Source organism: Bos taurus, chromosome 7 (genome assembly GCF_002263795.3).
Source record: "Bos taurus isolate L1 Dominette 01449 registration number 42190680 breed Hereford chromosome 7, ARS-UCD2.0, whole genome shotgun sequence".
NCBI lineage: Eukaryota > Metazoa > Chordata > Mammalia > Artiodactyla > Bovidae > Bos > Bos taurus.
Genome location: NC_037334.1, coordinates 73028081 through 73046057, shown reverse-complemented (window position 1 = coordinate 73046057; position 17977 = coordinate 73028081). Strand labels below are relative to the sequence as shown.

At 39.0% G+C, this 17977-nt stretch overlaps 1 protein-coding gene across 3 annotated transcripts in view; it reads left to right on the top strand.

Annotated features, from left to right (window-relative positions):
- GABRB2 (gamma-aminobutyric acid type A receptor subunit beta2) overlaps nucleotides 1-17977 on the top strand; it is a 293693-nt gene that overhangs the window by 226806 nt on the left and 48910 nt on the right. For all 3 annotated transcript variants that reach the window (XM_024994535.2, XM_024994536.2, NM_001192760.2), the window contains 2 exons: nucleotides 15396-15533; nucleotides 17201-17353. In XM_024994535.2, coding sequence (XP_024850303.1) covers nucleotides 15396-15533; nucleotides 17201-17353 — 291 coding nt within the window. The remainder of the gene's footprint in view (nucleotides 1-15395; nucleotides 15534-17200; nucleotides 17354-17977) is intronic.

Sequence of the window (17977 nt, the reverse complement as noted above, 5' to 3'; positions counted from 1 at the left end):
CCAAGAATTCCTCAGAGTCAGGAATCACAAGTGGCTGAGCTGGGTGATTCTGGCTCAGGGTTTCTCATGAGACTGTGGTCAGATTGTTCAACATTATGGTGTTGTCTCAGGACTCAGCTGGCAAGGACCTGCTTATAAGCTCACTCCCAGAGCTGTGACAGGTTCCTCACAGTGTTCCTGTTGGACTAAGGGCCTCGGTTTCTCTGGTTGTTGGCTGGAGGCTTCCCTCAGTTCCTTACCACATGAGTTGCTCCACGGGATAGCTGATGACATGATGGAGCAAGGAAACTGAAGAAGTGAAGGAAACAGAGATGGACAGAGAAAAGACAGCAAGAGTACTTCCAAGACAGAGCCTCGATGTCTTATAAGCCAATCCTGTCACTTCTGCTATGCTCTCTATTCTGAAAGTGCATCACTAAATCTAGCCCACACTCCATGAGAAGAGAACTAAAGCTCCACCATTTGTGGGTAAGAATATCAAAGAGTCAGTGGCTATAACTTTAAAATTACCACAGCATGCTTATTCTCTCTTGAAAAAAAAAAAGAACTATATGAACAGAAGGATGTTGGACTTGGCTTGGCTGAATTTGGGTCATATCAGATAGTTATTTAGTTTTCAGTACCTTCCACATGTCATGCATTTCATCTTCGGGGTGAACATTTAAAAATTCTATTTAAAAAACAGTCCTTTTCTCAAACCCAGAATATAATCAATAGTTTAGAAAAGAGAAGATTTGCATAAATATCGGTCAAGGCTTTAGGCATTACTTGAGCTGTTTTCCTATATGGCAAGATGGAAATGTTTTATTCCATTTTAGAAGCCCCACATGTTAGTTCTTCAGCCCGCACTAATGAAGGCACTTTCAGGTTCTTGTTTATGTGAGTTATTTTACATAGACATTTAGAGGCCAATGAGGTCAGAAGTTCACTTTATTCACACACACACACACACACACACCTTCCATTGTATTCACGTGCATGTTTCTTTTTTTAATTTAAAAATTTTTATTGGAGTATAGTTGCTTTACAATGTTGCGTTAGTTTCTACTGCATAACCACGTGAATCAGCTATGTGTATCCATATACCTTCTTGAGCCTCCCTCCCACCCATGCCACCCTTCTAGATCATCACAGAGCTCGGAGCTGAGCTCCCTGTGCTGTACAACCTCTCCTTCCCCCATGAGTTCACAAGTCCATTCTCTTAAGCCTGCACCTTTATTCCTGCCCTGCAAATAGGTTCATCAGTATCATTTTTTTAGAATCCATATCTATGCACTAATATATGATATTTGTTTTTCTCTTCATTTTTTAAAAAATACTCAGATTTCACTTTGCCAAAGAAGAGGCTAATGATTTACATTTAATGGCTTCAAATTATATGTGTATGTGTGTGTGTATATATTTATATACGTAAATATATAAACTTAGTCTAAGAAATAAAAATGACCTTTCAATGTTCCTAGCTATTCAAAAGTAAATTATTTTTATTTGTAATATAGAGAAAAATATGATTGCTAGTTTTGGGTATTTAATAACTTAGTAAATTGAATTATTTGTGGTTTTCCTCAAATAACATAATTTCAGATTAGCATTACTATAGCATGCTCAGTCTCTAAGTCACGTCCTACTCTTTGTGACCCCATGAACTGCAGCCCGCAGACTCCTCTGTCCATGGGATGTTCCAGGCAAGGATACTGGAGTAGGTTGTCATTTCCTTCTCCAGGGAATCTTCCCTACCTAGGGATCAAACTTGTGTCTCTTATGTCTCCTGCATTGGCAGGCAGATTCTCTACCACTGTGCCACCTAGGAAGCCAATTTCAGATTAGAAATACTCTAAAGCAGTGATTCTCAGTGTGTGGTCTAGAGTGTGGGGAGTACTGAGACCCCTTCAGAGTGTCCTTGAGGTCAGAGCTCCATTTGTAATACCAAGACTTTATTTGCCTTCTTCACTTTCATTCTTTCAAAATGTACAGTCGTGTTTTCCAGAGGCCACATTATCACAGCCACTGAAGGCAAAAGCAAACATGAGAATCCAGCTAATTTCTGTTAAGCCAATCATTAAAGAGATCTACAAAAATATGAAACAATGCCAGTCTTCTCAATAATACTTTCTTCTTTGTAAATATTGTAATTATTCATAATAATATTATTTATATTGACATGTAATGGAATCATTACTATTACTTTAAATGAACTGATGAATTTTTAGATGTCTCAGTGTCATTTTATAACATTATAAGTATCATGGTACGACCCCACAAACAAAAGCTCTGGAGACAGAAATGGCAACCCACTCCAGTGTTCTTGCCTGGAGAATCCCAGGGACGGGGGAGCCTGGTGGGCTGCCGTCTATGGGGTCGCACAGAGTCGGACACGACTGAAGCAACTTAGCAGCAGCAGCAGCAGTCATTTTTCAGGGTACAAAGGGATTCTGAGGTCAGAAATTTGAGGATGGCTGTTTTAGAAAAACAGCTTTATTTTTCAGCTATAGAATCTAAGTTCCAAAGAGAATATGATGTGCCCAAAATTCTACAGCTCATATGTAGCAGCACTGGAACGGAAATCCAGGTAGATCTCCTGATTTGGGTTATGCCATATGGCTCAGCCTATAATATTCATAAAACCAGTAGGAGATGCTATGAAGTAATGCCCAAAGATGAATATGAATGTTAACCTGGAAATACAGATACAGATTCTATTCTATAAAGAAAAATGTTTGCTCTTCTATTTTCTCCAGGACCTAGTGTTTTCTATTAGCTGTTGCTATTTAACAAGCTACCCCCCAAAACCTAGTGAACTAAAACAAGTACTGTTTATGATTGCTCAGGGGGCTGCAGGTCATCTGGGAGGCTCTGCTGCTCTGAGCCAGGCTTAGCCTGCATGTGTGGTCCTCACGTGCTGACTGCTGTGATGGGGTGAGTGGGTCACATGTCGTTCATCCTCCATGGGTTATCCAAGTGCTATTCCCATGGAGACAGCAGGATTCCAACAAAGCCAGGGGAAACTGCCAAGCCTCCAGTAGCCCAAGCTCAGAACTAGCTCACCATTGCCCCTTTGATTAAAGCAAGTGGCAAGGGCAGCTCAGACTCAAGATGTAGGGAGATACTTCACTCACTTTTTTTTTTCTTTTTTTTTTTAATTTTATTTTATTTTTAAACTTTACATAATTGTATTGGTTTTGCCAAATATCAAAATGAATCCATCACAGGTATACATGTGCTCCCCATCCTGAACCCTCCTCCTTCCTCCCTCCCCATACCATCCCTCTGGGTCGTCCCAGTGCACTAGCCCCAAGCATCCAGTATCGTGCACTGAACCTGGACTGGCATCTCGTTTCATACATGATATTTTACATGTTTCAATGCCATTCTCCCAAATTTTCCCACCCTCTCCCTCTCCCACAGAGTCCATAAGACTGTTCCATACATCAGTGTCTCTTTTGCTGTCTCGTACACAGGGTTATTGTTATCATCTTTCTAAATTCCATATATATGCGTTAGTATACTGTATTGGTGTTTTTCCTTCTGGCTTACTTCACTCTGTATAATAGGCTCCAGTTTCATCCACCTCATTAGAACTGATTCAAATGAATTCTTTTTAATGGCTGAGTAATACTCCATTGTGTATATGTACCACTGCTTTCTTATCCATTCATCTGCTGATGGACATCTAGGTTGCTTCCATGTCCTGGCTATTATAAACAGTGCTGCGATGAACATTGGGGTACACGTGTCTCTTTCCCTTCTGGTTTCCTCAGTGTGTATGCCCAACAGTGGGATTGCTGGATCATAAGGCAGTTCTATTTCCAGTTTTTTAAGGAATCTCCACACTGTTCTCCATAGTGGCTGTACTAGTTTGCATTCCCACCAACAGTGTAAGAGGGTTCCCTTTTCTCCACACCCTCTCCAACATTTATTATTTGTAGACTTTTGGATCGCAGCCATTCTGACTGGTGTGAAATGGTAACTCATAGTGGTCTTGATTTGCATTTCTCTGATAATGAGTGATGTTGAGCATCTTTTCATGTGTTTGTTAGCCATCTGTATGTCTTCTTTGGAGAAATGTCTATTTAGTTATTTGGCCCATTTTTTGATTGGGTCATTTATTTTTCTGGAGTTGAGCTGTAGGAGTTGCTTGCATATTTTTGAGATTAGTTGTTTGTCCGTTGCTTCATTTGCTATTATTTTCTCCCATTCTGAAGGCTGTCTTTTCACCTTGCTGATAGTTTCCTTTGATGTGCAGAAGCTTTTAAGGTTAATTAGGTCCCATTTTTGAAAGGAGCTGCAGTGTTATGGTGCAAAGGAGCATGGACACAGTGAGAGGAGTAATTACAGATGGATTTCCATAACATTTCAGAATAATTTAAAAATAATGACATCGAATAATGTTATGAGGTGGTAAATATAGTAATAGGAATTGGACTCAAGTCTACAGAGGATTTAGTTCAAATCTCATTTCTGACGTTTGAGCACTTACCCTCTTTAAATTGTAGCGCCTTCTGTAAAATGGGGATAGTAACAGTTTCTACCTCAAAGGGCTTAAATGAGATGATGCTTGTGAAACACTTGGCTTCACACAGGAAATGCTTTTAAAATGTCATCCAGTAGTGATTTTTAAAATACCGTGCATTCATTCAGCTCAAAGGATTCTTCCTGACCCTCCCCCAGACGAAATAGCAATGCCATGTTGATGGGTGTATGCCTGCAGAACAGCTTGTGTGCCAGTCAGCCCCAGAGGCCTCCTTCCTGCTCTTCACATAAGCCCTCTCACTCACCACAATTCTATTTCATCTCAGCAAATGTACTAAATATCTGGTATTTGCCACCTTTCTGCTCCAAGCCATCGTTACAAATTTGAGAAATGTGTGTTCTCTGTTTAAATAAGAACCCACAGTTGAGTATAGGAGGTGGATTCCTTAATAGATAACATTTAAATTATACAGAGTTCTAACAGAAGAGATTATGCGGGCACAGAAGGAGTTCCATATATGGAGTTTGAGAGCAGTACTTTTTTGGGTTTTTTTGGTTTGTTTTTTAGTCAGAACACATGCTAATAATTCGTATCACAGCTCAGCCACTCTTTTAGACCAAAAATTCTTCTGCAAGCCCATCCTGACATCCTTAAATGTGCACATCCTCAGCTGACCTTCCATCACAAAGAAGGTACATGGAAGAACGGATTAAGATGGAGAAGCTCTGCCAACTTCCAGCATCGGTAAGCAAGGCCCACACTTCCTCTGCCACCCCTGTTTAGAAAGCAGATGGGCTGGTGTAACAGTTGATGGCATTTTATTGTACAGCTGTGCATATCTACTAAGCCATTCAATTGGCCTTGTTAAATTTAAACATCTTCCATTATCACTCTTGAGTTAACAAACACTTTGGTGTGACCATATCCCTTTTTCACCAGGGACCATTATTCCATTTGAGCAAGAGGTACTGGCTGCTTCTGGAAACTATTGTGGCAAATTGGTTTCCAAAATCTGTCAGCCCAGAGAAAGTCATTACCAGAGGGCCATGGCCATTCTAAGAATAATTTTCTTCAGCAAAGAATGATGGTATATATTAAAAGTCAGCAATGTCAGGAAGTTTCTTTCAACATAGGGTCTTTGCTTGAACTTGGTACTCCCTTTTATGAACTGGTACAAGGAGCACTGAATATTCATTGGAAGGACTGATGCTGTAGCTCCAATACTTTGGCCACCTGATGCTAAGAACTGACTCATTGGGAAAAGACCCTGATGCTGGGAAGATTGAAGGCACAAGGGGACAACAGAGGATGAGATGCTTGGATGGCAACACTGACTCCATGGACATGAGTTTGAGCAAGCTCAGGGAGATGGTGAAGGACAGGGAGGCCTGATGTGCTGCAAACCATGAAGTCACAAAGAATCGTACACCACTAAGTGATTGAACAACAACCAGGAACACTGCCTTTTTTAATGATTTTGAGGCTGGTACATGGGAGTGATATGTCCCAAAACATAAACAGTGTGCATGGCTTCTGTTCATCACTACTCTCTCAAAGGGAGCAGGGATCTGGTGGGCCACAGCTAATGGATAGCATGTGTGTGTGCTAAGTCACTTCGGTTGTGTCTGACTCTTTGTGATCCCAAGAACTGTAGCCCACAAGGCTCCTCTGTCCATGGGATTCTCTTGGCAAGAATACTGGAGTGGGTTACCATTTCCTTCTCCAGGTGATGTTCCTGATCCAGGGATCGAACCTGTGTCTCTTACCTCTCCTGCATTGGCAAGTGGATTGTTTACCACTAGCAACCCACTCCAGTGTTCTTGCCTGGAGAATCCCAGGGACGGGGGATCCTGGTAGGCTGCCGTCTATGGGGTTGCACAGAGTCAGACACGACTGAAGTGACTTAGCAGCAGTAGCAGCAGCAGCAGCAGCAGCAACACCTGGGAAGCCATGTCACATGTCAAACAGTTTGATTCAGAATTTTTGTACACATGCCACCCTTAGTAAAATATGTATTAAGTAGGAGAAGTGCTAGAGAGAAATTATCAGTCATGGTTCTTCAGCCTCCAGGTTAGTCTACTGACGAAGACCAACACATCCACAGATCCTCTATTGCAAAACTGGTGAGGAAGAATATGAATAAGGATTCTAGCACAGTGCCATGGAAAACCTCAGGGGAAAAAAGAAAAAAATCCCCACTGAGGGAAGATGAGACCATGTCTTGAGAAATATGGAAGTTGAAATGGGCCCTGAAAGTATGCAGAAATGTGATGTGAAAGATAAAGCTATTGCAAGTAACTTCATAATTTGAACCAAGGCTAGGCAGTCCAAGTGTTACTAATGACTGTGGGCAGAAGACCGGCTTTAAAAGAGGTAGAAATATAACAAATGAGGCTACAATAAACAGTTCTGAATGCCTGACTAAGAATTTGCATTTAATTCTGAACCTGCTGGGAAGGCCATCAAGAAATTCTCCATATATTTTTGTTTGCCTTTTAAGGCATAGAAGAAGCATCATCAACTTCTTTGTAAACAAAGAAATGATAGCAGCATGTTCAGTGTAGATTAGAGGAAGGGGCAACACCTAAAAGGTTGTTGACTAGTCCATTGAGGAATAAAAATAAAAGATGCAAAGATCTAATGCAAGAGTAGAATAGCGTTAAATATTCAAAGAAAACTTGAATGAATACAATTTTGCAGAAAACCTTTAGATGTAGCCCCATCTTCCTTTCTCTTCTATTATTTCATTATTGGTGAACATAGGTCATAGATTATTAAAGAAAACCAGACCTTGAAAAATGGTGGCATCAGAAATATCACCTCTTGTCCCTTATAAGAGAGGAAGAACTGGGAAAAGATACTTTAATTTTGGAGCTTATAAAAACTTAATGCAGAAGCAACTTTGTTCTCTGGGTCAGGATAGATACCAGATATGCCTTTCCTGACTCCCATGGCAAAGTAAATGAATTTTTCTCCATAAAAACTCATACTCAGTTGCTATCCAAAGGATGGTCCATGAACAAACAGCATCATTTCTACCTAGGATTTGTTAGAACTACAGAATCTTAGGCTCTACCTACTTAATCAGTGTTTGCATTTTAGCAAGATTTCCAAGTGACTTCTGTGCATACTAAATTTGAGAAGCACCAGCTTGTTTGTTTGTTTGTTTGTTTGTTTTTCTTAGCTAAAGGTTCTCTTTTCTGTATTGCTTCAGGATTTAGGGCTCATGCATGTGGAAAAATCAGGGTTGGGAGATGGAGAGGAATCCTAGTAACCATAACCCAGTCAAGTTCTCCTTTCAAGACAGAACCATTTTAAAGAGTTTAAGGCAGTGTCTGACACAGAAGGCTTTGTAAACCACAGCTACTGTTATGATTGTTGTGGCTGTTTTTGCCTATTATTATTTTCAATTGCTTTCTCATGTCTGAAATATTATTTTAATTGCTTTAACTTTCCAATCACAGGGAAGCTTAAGAAACACTTCATGGAGCTAAACTGGCAGAAAGACCTACCACTTCACCCTGCTCCATACAGAGACAGTAAATACTGAGTTTTGCATTGAAATCCAATAAAGAAATGATCTTTAAAGTACAATATCTGATATTTTGCTTGATTATGATCGATTTCCTATTCTCTTACATCATACAATTTGAATTTGAAAATGGTAATAACAAAAAACTCAGTTATCTCTGATGTGGGACAAATTTTGGGTCATGACTTGATGATGTCCTCACTAAGGTGCCACTAGGTAATCAAGTCTGACCCATCCTAGGCCAATTATTTGAGGCTGCTCGAGGTCTAGAAACAATTTGACAGCAGAACATTTGTGTCTGGCAGTCCATCTTAAAGAGCAGAGTGAAGAATAAGGTGCAATTAAGGAGTCAGAGCAATCACTCAGAGTGTCTTGGAAACACTTTCATTGCTGAATTTGAAGAGCTGTGGCTGACAAGTGAGTTTCTCTCTCTCTCCCTCTTGAAAGATCCCTGTAACTTTAATTGACTGTACTCAATTGCACCTTTGCACTTATGTACAGGCCTCTGCATGGAGTAGAGTCCATTCTGATTATGGACTGATAGACTTCTAATCTGGTCACTGAGTTAGTCGTGAGAAGAATGTTTGCATTCTTGTTCTCATCCTAAATGGCAGTACAGTTGACCCTTGAACAACACAGATGTTAGGGGCCCACCCGTCAACACAGTTGAAAATCCCCCTCTAATTTATAGTCGGCTCTCCGTATCCACAGTTCTGCATCCTCAGTTCCACATCCATGGATTCAGCCAACCATGGATCATGTAGTATTATAGTATTTCCTATTGAAAAACAATCCATCTACAAATGGACCTATTCAGTCCAAACCATGTTGTTTAAAGGTCAGCTGTACTATGTAGCTGTTGCTGTGTTGAATCAATGGAGACAGAATACAGGTAACTACCTAAGAACATTTAACAGTCCAATTGGCAAAGTTAAAGTAAGTATCAGGAGAATAATAAATTGCTTTAATTTTCCACTGGGAAAAAAATGGCACCATTGATAATTCAGTTAATTCTTCTAAATATTCTCATCAGCCTCCACTGTTTAATATCTTGGTACAGGTTCATATTTTTGGCATATTAGTATCCTTATAAAATATAATATTTACTTAGTAGATAACAAAATGAATATATAAACTATAACTAAAATAAGGAAAAAGCTTATTTAAGTGCCATGTTACATAGTTAGATATGTAAGAGTTGTGAGAACCTGTTCAGCTATTTCATAAATGTTTTTAAAATGGTGTATTTTCCTCCTTAGATCTCATTTAGTTAGTACATACATTTACCAATATCTATCATTCATGTCTACATAGATTTACAGATTAACATATTTGTCCTTCCTGATCAGGGTTTAGTAACATTTCATGCAGTTTTAATTCCTCCTAGATAAATTTCAATAAATTTGTATTTTGGTTTATCTGTAAGCCATCTGAATTGATGTGTGTTATGTTTTAATGATAACAATTCAATTTAATCACTCAGTTTCTAGAATCCCATGAATAAAATATAAAAGATGAATTTACCTTGCAAGACACTAATGAGGAGCATCAGTGCATCTCTTGCTTCTGATATCCTTTAAAAGATATCTAATTATTTTTTACTCATTATCATTATGAAAGCTGTAAAGTCAGGTCTTACGTATTTGCATATGGTTTCTTTTATTTTTTAATCACATTGAGAGACTGCTAAATATTCCTTCAGAGAAAATTCAAAGAAAGGAAGAAAACTAGGTCTGCTTTCAGCTAATCCTATACAATATGTTGAGCTGGCTTTTGAACTTGACCACCCTGGCACTGTTATGGATTGTCGTTCTTTCATCTACAAAAATCAATGATGCAGGAGTTTAGATTTGCTTTCCATTTACAATATTCTATACTTGGTTAGCCCAAAATGAAGGCAAGAAGGTTGGGTTTTTAAGCCAGCAGTAGCCAAGGAGTATCTACAATATACTGCTCCATTGTGTCAGATGCCATAATCTCAGTCATCAAAATAACCTTCAAATGTTTTGACTATCACTTTGGACAGTCCTATAAATGTCACTGAGCAGCTAAGTTTTCTCACTGTGAAAATGCTTATATGTTTTTATGAAATAGCAAAGTGACATGTAACCAAATACACGTTTTCATTTATTTTAAATAATTCTTGTTTAAAAAGAAAGTATTAAATTTTGAGCACTATCTACCAGGTACTTTTCTAAAGTGTTTTACAAGGAACAGTTTATTGTTCGTGCTTAACAACTCTGTGACATAGATATTACTATTAATATCTCAATTTTCGTGTGAGAAAATTGAGGATCAAGAGAGGTTAGGTAACTTCAGTTCAGTTCAATTCAGTCACTTAATCGTGTCTGACTCTTAGCGACCCCATGGACTGCAGCATGCCAGGCTTTTCTGTCCATCACCAACTCCCAGAGCTTGCTCAAACTCCTGTCCATTGAGTCAGTGATGCCATCCAACCATCTCATCCTCTGTCATTCCCTTCTCTTCCTGCCTTCCGTCTTGCCCAGTATCAGGGTCTTTTCCAATGAGTCAATTCTTTGCATCAGGAGGGCAAAGTATTGGAGTTTCAGCTTCAGCATCAGTCCTTCCAATGAATATTCAGGATTGATTTCCTTTAGGGTGGACTGGTTGGATCTCCTTTCAGTCCAAGGGACTCTCAAGAGTCTTCTCCAACACCACAGTTCAAAAGCATCAATTCTTCGGCGCTCAGCTTTTTTATGGTTCAACTCTCACATCCATACATGACTACTGGAAAAACCATAGCCTTGACTAGATGGACCTTTGTCGACAAAGTAATGTCTATGCTTTTTAATATGCTGTCTAGTTTGATCATAGCTCTTTTCCCAAGGAGTAAGCGTCTTTTAATTTCATGGGGGCAGTCACCATCTGCAGTGATTTTGGAGCCCAAGAAAATAAAGTCTCTCACTGTTTCCCCATCTGTTTGCTGTGAAGTGATGGGACTGGATGCCATGATCTTAGTTCTTTGAATGTTGAGTTTTAAGCCAGCTTTTTCACTCTCCTCTTTCACTTTCAAGAGGCTGTTTAGTTCTTCTTTGCTTTCTGCCATAAGGGTGGTGCCATCTGCATATCTGAGGTTATTGATATTTCTCCTGGCAATCTTGATTGCATCATGCCTGGCATGAAGATTGCATCTTTATCCAGCCTGGCGTTTTGGATGATGCACTCTGCATATAAATTCAATAAACAGGGTGACAACATACAGCCTTGACATACTTCTTTCCCAGTTTGGAACCAGTTTGTTGTTGCATGTCCAACTGTTGCTTCTTGACATGCCTGCAGATTTCTCTAGCTGATAAGGTGGTAACTTGCCCAACTAATATATAAGGAGAAATGTATAATGAAGGATTTTTCTATTATACTCAAGGGCTATGTTATCATCAGGTGACTTTTATTGAATTCACTCAGAAGATATTTATTTAAGGCCAGGTACTCTATGTGCCAGGTACTCTGCTAGAATCAAGAGACAGTTATGTCTCTTCACAATGCCAATCATCTGGATAGACAACCATTGTTCAAATCCATATATATATAAATAATTGTTCAGTAATTGCTGCCAAGTGCCTGTTCTCTGCAAGGTATTGTCTAGCAAGCACTATGTAAAATATCTTGCATTTTGACAAAAACCTATATTTTATTATAATGTTTCTACCTATTAAAAAACCATTAGGCTTCTCTTCTTCAACTGTATTGAAATAACATTGATACTCCATGCCTCTCTGCAAAAAGTTTCTGTTACAAGATTTGTAGTGATGAACAAAAAAAGATAAATACTGAAATTTTTTACTTTAAAAATTTATTTTAAATCAAGGTTTTGGATGAAGAAAGGAGACTAGAGGACCAGAAACACACTCTTTACTAGTTTAGATTGAGTCCTCTATTGCAGTGGTCCCCAACCTTTTTGGGACCAGAGCCCAGTTTTTTGGAAGTCAGTTATTCCGTGGACCAGGGGCAGAGGAGATGATTTGGGGATGATTCAAGCACGGTACATTTATTGTGCACTTTATTTCTATCATTGTTACATTGCGATGTATGGAAAAATACTTATACAAATCGTCATAATGTGTGAATCATATCATCAGGCATTAGATTCTCAAAAGGAGCACGCAACCTAGATCCCTCCTATGCACAGTTCATAGTAGGGTTTGTACTCCTAGGAGAGCCTCCACTGATCTGACAGGAGGCGGAGCTTAGGCAATAATGCTTGAGATGGGGAGAGGCTGTAAATACAGATGAAGTTTAGCAGGCTCACTGGCCGCTCACCTCCTGCTGTGCAGCCCACTTCTTAACAGGCCACAGAGTTGGTGACACTGCTCTACTGGAAATACTGAGTTGACTTTTCTCTTGTCCTATTCTTTTGAAGATGGCTGCATTCTAGAAAACTATTGCCTTCTTGTTTCATAAATACTTTTTTCATGTGTATACACAGATTCAGTTCTATAATACATTTCTAGCTATCTGGCTTGAAATTAGGAGTAAGTTGACCTTCTTTTGTTATTTTAAGTTGTTTTATGGAAGGTGGGAATGTCATCGACTCTAAACAGTTTTATAACTGAGAAATGTATTTCGATAACCAATGAGAAATGGGATTAAATTTGAGTCAAAGTCCTGGACTGTGAGTGTTCCCATAGCCACCTTAGGAAAATTTTGCCATTTAGAAAAAGAGTAGTTATCCTTTGGGACAGACAGCTGAGTTCTTAGATTTAGGTGGAGAATATTAATGGAGTAGATTATTAAGGAGTGAGCTCTTTTCTGAGAATCTGCTTGCTATGCCATTTACTTAAAACCTAGGCTTTCCTTTAAAATCATGAAAAACTTACTTTTAAATCATGCTTTTAAGTGAAAAAAAGACATTCTCTAACAAAATAAAGGACTCTATATGTAATCATGCTGATAAAAATGTTGGTGATGTATAATCTATTTAAACTCCACAATTTTTATTACAGTTTGTGATGTTTGCAAATAAATGTGCTTCCATGCATGCTTAGTCGCTTCAGTCGTGTCTGACTCTTTGTGACCCTATGGATTATAGCCTGCCAGGCTCCTCTGCCCATGGGAGTGGGTTGCCATGCCCTCCTCCAGGGGATCTTCCCAACCCAAGGATCGAACCTTCATCTCCTCTATTACAGGTGGATTTTTTTTTACCACTGAGCCTCTGGGGAAGCCCTGGCAAGTAAATAACCCTTTTAAAATCATTAGCTATTGTCCAAAAACCTATCATTATGGAATCACAAGTTCAAGTTCTCAGTAACTGTTCCAGGAAAACTACATTTCTATTATCACACAAAGATGACTGCTGTTTTGAATAAAGAGAACTTCATATTTCTAGAAAAGTTAAGACATTGCCTGACATTGCTATGATTTACACAGATTCTCAAATAGAGGGTACTGTAATTCTTTGAAAAATAATTTGCTTCCACTTTTTCAGAGATTTGACTTTCTCTCTGGCAAAATGTGGTTAATTAGAAATCTCAAGAACTAAGAACTAGAGGATTGGCATTCTAGTCCTCAGTGTTACACTAACTAGTCACATGTCAAAAGGCAAAGAAGTTAAACTTAAAACAAGTCTATGTTTTCTAAGTCTTTTAAGTCTTAAAAAAGTCTTTGTTTTGTTGCTTTTGAAATTGGGGAAAGCAATATATGTTCTCCAAGCTTCCCTTTTGGCTCAGCTGGTAAAGAATCTGCCTGCAATACGGGAGATCTGGGTGTGATCCCTGGGTTGAGAAGATCCCCTGGGGAAGGAAAAGGCTACCCACTCCAGTATTCTGGCCTGGAGAATTCCATGGATGTGCAGTCCGTGGGGTCACAAAGAGTTGGACACAACTGAGTGACTTTCACTTACTTATAGCTCCTGCTAAGTCGCTTCAGTTGTATCCGACTCTGTGTGACCCCAGAGACGGCAACCCACCAGGCTCCCCCGTCCCTGGGATTCTCCAGGCAAGAATACTGGAGTGGCTTGCCATTTCCTTCTCCAATGCATGAAAGTGAAAAGCGAAAATGAAGTTGCTCAGGTTGTCTACTTGAAAGTTATACAGTCGTGTCCGACTCCTAGCGACCCCATGGACTGCAGTCTACCAGGCTCCTCCTTCCATGGGATTTTCCAGGCAAGAGTACTGGAGTGGGGTGCCATTGCCTTCTCCACTTATAGCTCCTAGACTTGTAAAAATTCAGCTATCTGGATACAGATGTTCTTTGAAGAGATCAATGTGATAAACAAATATACTGTGTGCTTTGAGGGGGGGATTTATGGGGGCTGGATGAGTTTGTATAATATTGGTATTTGCTGGATTTCACTGCATGCTTCCCTCTACATCATTGTTTACAATATAAAATGTGTCTATTCATTGCAGTTATGTTTATGCTTACTAATTAGTTATTAGTTAGCTTCCTTTGTGGTTCAGCTGATAAAGAATTCGCCTGCAATGAGGGAGACCTGGGTGTGATCCCTGAGTTGGGAAGATCCCCTGGAGAAGGGAAAGGCTGCCCACTCCAGTAATTTGGCCTGGAGAATTCCATGGACTATATAGTCCATTGTGTCACAGAGTCAGACACAACTGAGAGACTTTCACTTTCATTAATTAGTAAATGTGTGTTTGCCCCACTCTGTCCCATGTATTGAAAGGATCATTATCCTTTTATTATTTTATAAATAAAATGTTTTTATTATATAGCAAGTCTGCACTGACAAGCATAGTAGGTGTCCAATAAGTAATTGTTGGATGAATGTAACCAAACCCCTTAAATGTGCTATGCCTTTGCAGTGTACACTATTCATTTGTACTTATGCTCTTAAAACTCCTGGAATTAATGTTGATATAAATTTTTAGGGAGTTCTTTGGAATTTAGATATGCTACACAGTCAAATTTAGAGATCACGTCTGTGAATATTAAAAAAGTTAGTGGCTCACTTCTTCATAATCACTCCTTTTCCGACTTGAAATCCAGATATTTTGTATTGGCAGGAGAGGGTTCAGTACTATTCAATGCTGACTGATAAATGATTTTCCTCTTCTTTTCTTCTCTTAGAGTACCATCCAGGGCTAAGTGATAACATGATAATGTTTGAGAGAATGAGATTCGTAATCAGATAAACCTAGGTTCAAGTCCCAATGATACCACTTCCTAGTTACAAGACTTAATACAAGCTGTTAATTTCTCTAAGCCTATTTCTGTAATGTGGGCCTAATTATTCTTCCACAGTGGGATTATTGTGAGGATTAAAGGTGGCAATATACTTAAAGTGCTTGGTATGATACCTAACACATAATAACCTTTAGCTGTAGCTATTATCCTTTACATAGTTCATCTTCTAAACAGTTTTTGTTTCTATTTTGTCTGTCTCCTGTGTATCTGTGTATGTGTTTCCTTTTACAGATGGATATACAACCGATGACATTGAGTTTTATTGGCGTGGGGATGATAACGCAGTGACAGGAGTAACCAAGATTGAGCTTCCACAATTCTCTATTGTAGATTACAAACTGATCACCAAGAAGGTTGTTTTTTCCACAGGTTTGTATCAGGGGAAATGGTTAAGAGAAAAGGGGCTTTATCATATTTTGCCAGAAGAGTTCATTTATATCAGGATTGGGTCCCAGGAAAGAATGGGGACTCTAGAAGACTTAGGTCTGTGAAAATGCTCAGTTCCCCAACAGGCCCATTTGGAACCCATCCAGTTATTTTCAAGAAGGTACCCACAGCAAAGCGAATGTGTCTCATATATTAGAGGAGGGAATAAGGGTTAGAGATGGCGTATGGAGAGAAATGACCCAGAAACAACCTGGGTCAGAGCTGTCCCCCTGGCATAATGCATCTCACAGAACTGATTATAATTGTTTGAAACACACTGAGGACAGCCAAGTCACAGTTTGCACAGGTCTGACCACAGTGAAGTTCTCTAAAGACAATAGGATAGGAGGATTTCACATTTTTCTCAGAGGGCAGGACTTTCCTTATGTAGCCTTACCTACTGTTCGAAGCTCAAAGATTTTCCAGATATTTAGAGTGTCTCGATGCCTTTACCATCTTACTCTTCCAGAACTGAGGTCAGGCTGGTTTTAGTCAGCAGTTTTCTCCATACTCATTAAAAGAAAATTAATAAGCCCCCAGGAATATACCTCTTTTATTTTTCTTATTGAAATGAATTCCTCAAGCACAGAAATAGGTAGTACTATAACTGTAGATCTTGAATTGTCCTTCTGCTAAGGACTCAGGCACTTCCTGTCCCTGAAAACTACTTCAACCAAGAATACAAAATAGCCTCCAGCTTTGCAAAGAGAACAACAGAAACTTTTCCTAGATTTGAGGTCCTCTGAACCCCTGAGACACTATGGAAATGAGTTTCTACTTAAAATATTTTTTCTTTAATATTAACATACTTGCTTCAGCCCATGAGGGCTAGACAAGGCTTTCTTTCAATTAGTAAGAATATTCTCCCCTGCCCTACATGTACACACCCTGTTTATCAGTGTGACTTTTTTATGTTTTAAGACCATGTTCTGTTACGTGTCTTGTTTAAAATATAATTCCCTAGATTCCCACCATCAAAGGACCCAGTTTCAAGAATCTGATCCTTTAGTTATATCCCCCACAAATATTCCTCAGGAAAAGTGACTCTCCATCCATATTTTGGTGGGTCAGGAATCCCTTTGTAACTTTGATGGACGCAATGAAATCAGATAAAATACTGCATCACAAAATTTCAGGGAGTTGCTATACCAACTGAAGCCTTGCCACTGATCCTCACCTTAACATGCATCCAGGGGCTTGTTGAAGAGATGTCTTACGCTACAGTCAGAGTGTGCATCGTTATTCTTATGTATAAAAATGTACAGGATGGACTTGCTGAGAAACAATTAAAAGGGGAACAAAGGGACTGTCTCAAAGTGTCTTATCATTACAATCGTAGAGAATGTAAACCTTTGATTCAGTGTAGGAGGCTGAGCAGGGAAGAGCTGGAATTCTTTTAATTACTGGTGAGGGTGGGATATAGTCAACACTGAGTAAGTCTTGCTAATTAAAAGCCCTGTTTGCTCAACTACTTTTGTATAAGGAAGTGCCCTTCACCAGAAGCTAAAATTGAATTTAGGGAAGATATAGAAACTGTTTATGGGTCTTTAAAGGAAAGTATCCTATAAATACTGACTGATAATGATGATGTTTTAAAATTGTCTTTCTAGGTTCCTATCCCAGGTTATCCCTCAGCTTTAAGCTTAAGAGAAACATTGGTTACTTTATCCTGCAGACATATATGCCATCTATCTTGATCACTATCCTTTCCTGGGTCTCCTTCTGGATTAATTACGATGCTTCTGCTGCAAGAGTGGCATTAGGTAGGCATGGGTCTGACTGCCTGCAGCGTGTGCCTGTGTGTGTGTTCATGCTCTGGTGTACTTTTTCCTTACCCTCAAGTTTGTGATGCGTGACGAGACCTGACTGCACACATTACAAGAATTTGGATATGAGACGTTGGATGATCTGATTCAGCGTTTAAATCAATTGAACACTAATTAAAACTCTTTCATGTCAAAATTAGTTAACTATATAACTGTCAGTAATGAAATTAGTCGCATCAGCTTGATATTTTTATTGAAGCATAGTTCATGTAATACTGCTTGGTAATTGTCCAGTTTTTATCTGTGTTTTCTTACCTGAAAAGACCTATCTTCCATCTTTTTTTTTTGAGTAAGAAACAAAGAAATGCAATGTGCAACAAATCAGTGAGTGGAAAGAATTCTAAAGGTTGATTAAGGCTTTGGAATAGCACAACAGGGGGCAGGAGACAACAAAGTGTAGGAACATTGGGGAATCATCCATGGCATCACTCATCTTATGCTCTGATGTTTTTCCATTATAATATCAGAGGAAGAGAATAAATTACAGTTCATGCACATTTTTATGTTGCTAACTCAAGATATAGTAAATTTATCACCTTTTACATGATCTTTATTAAGTCC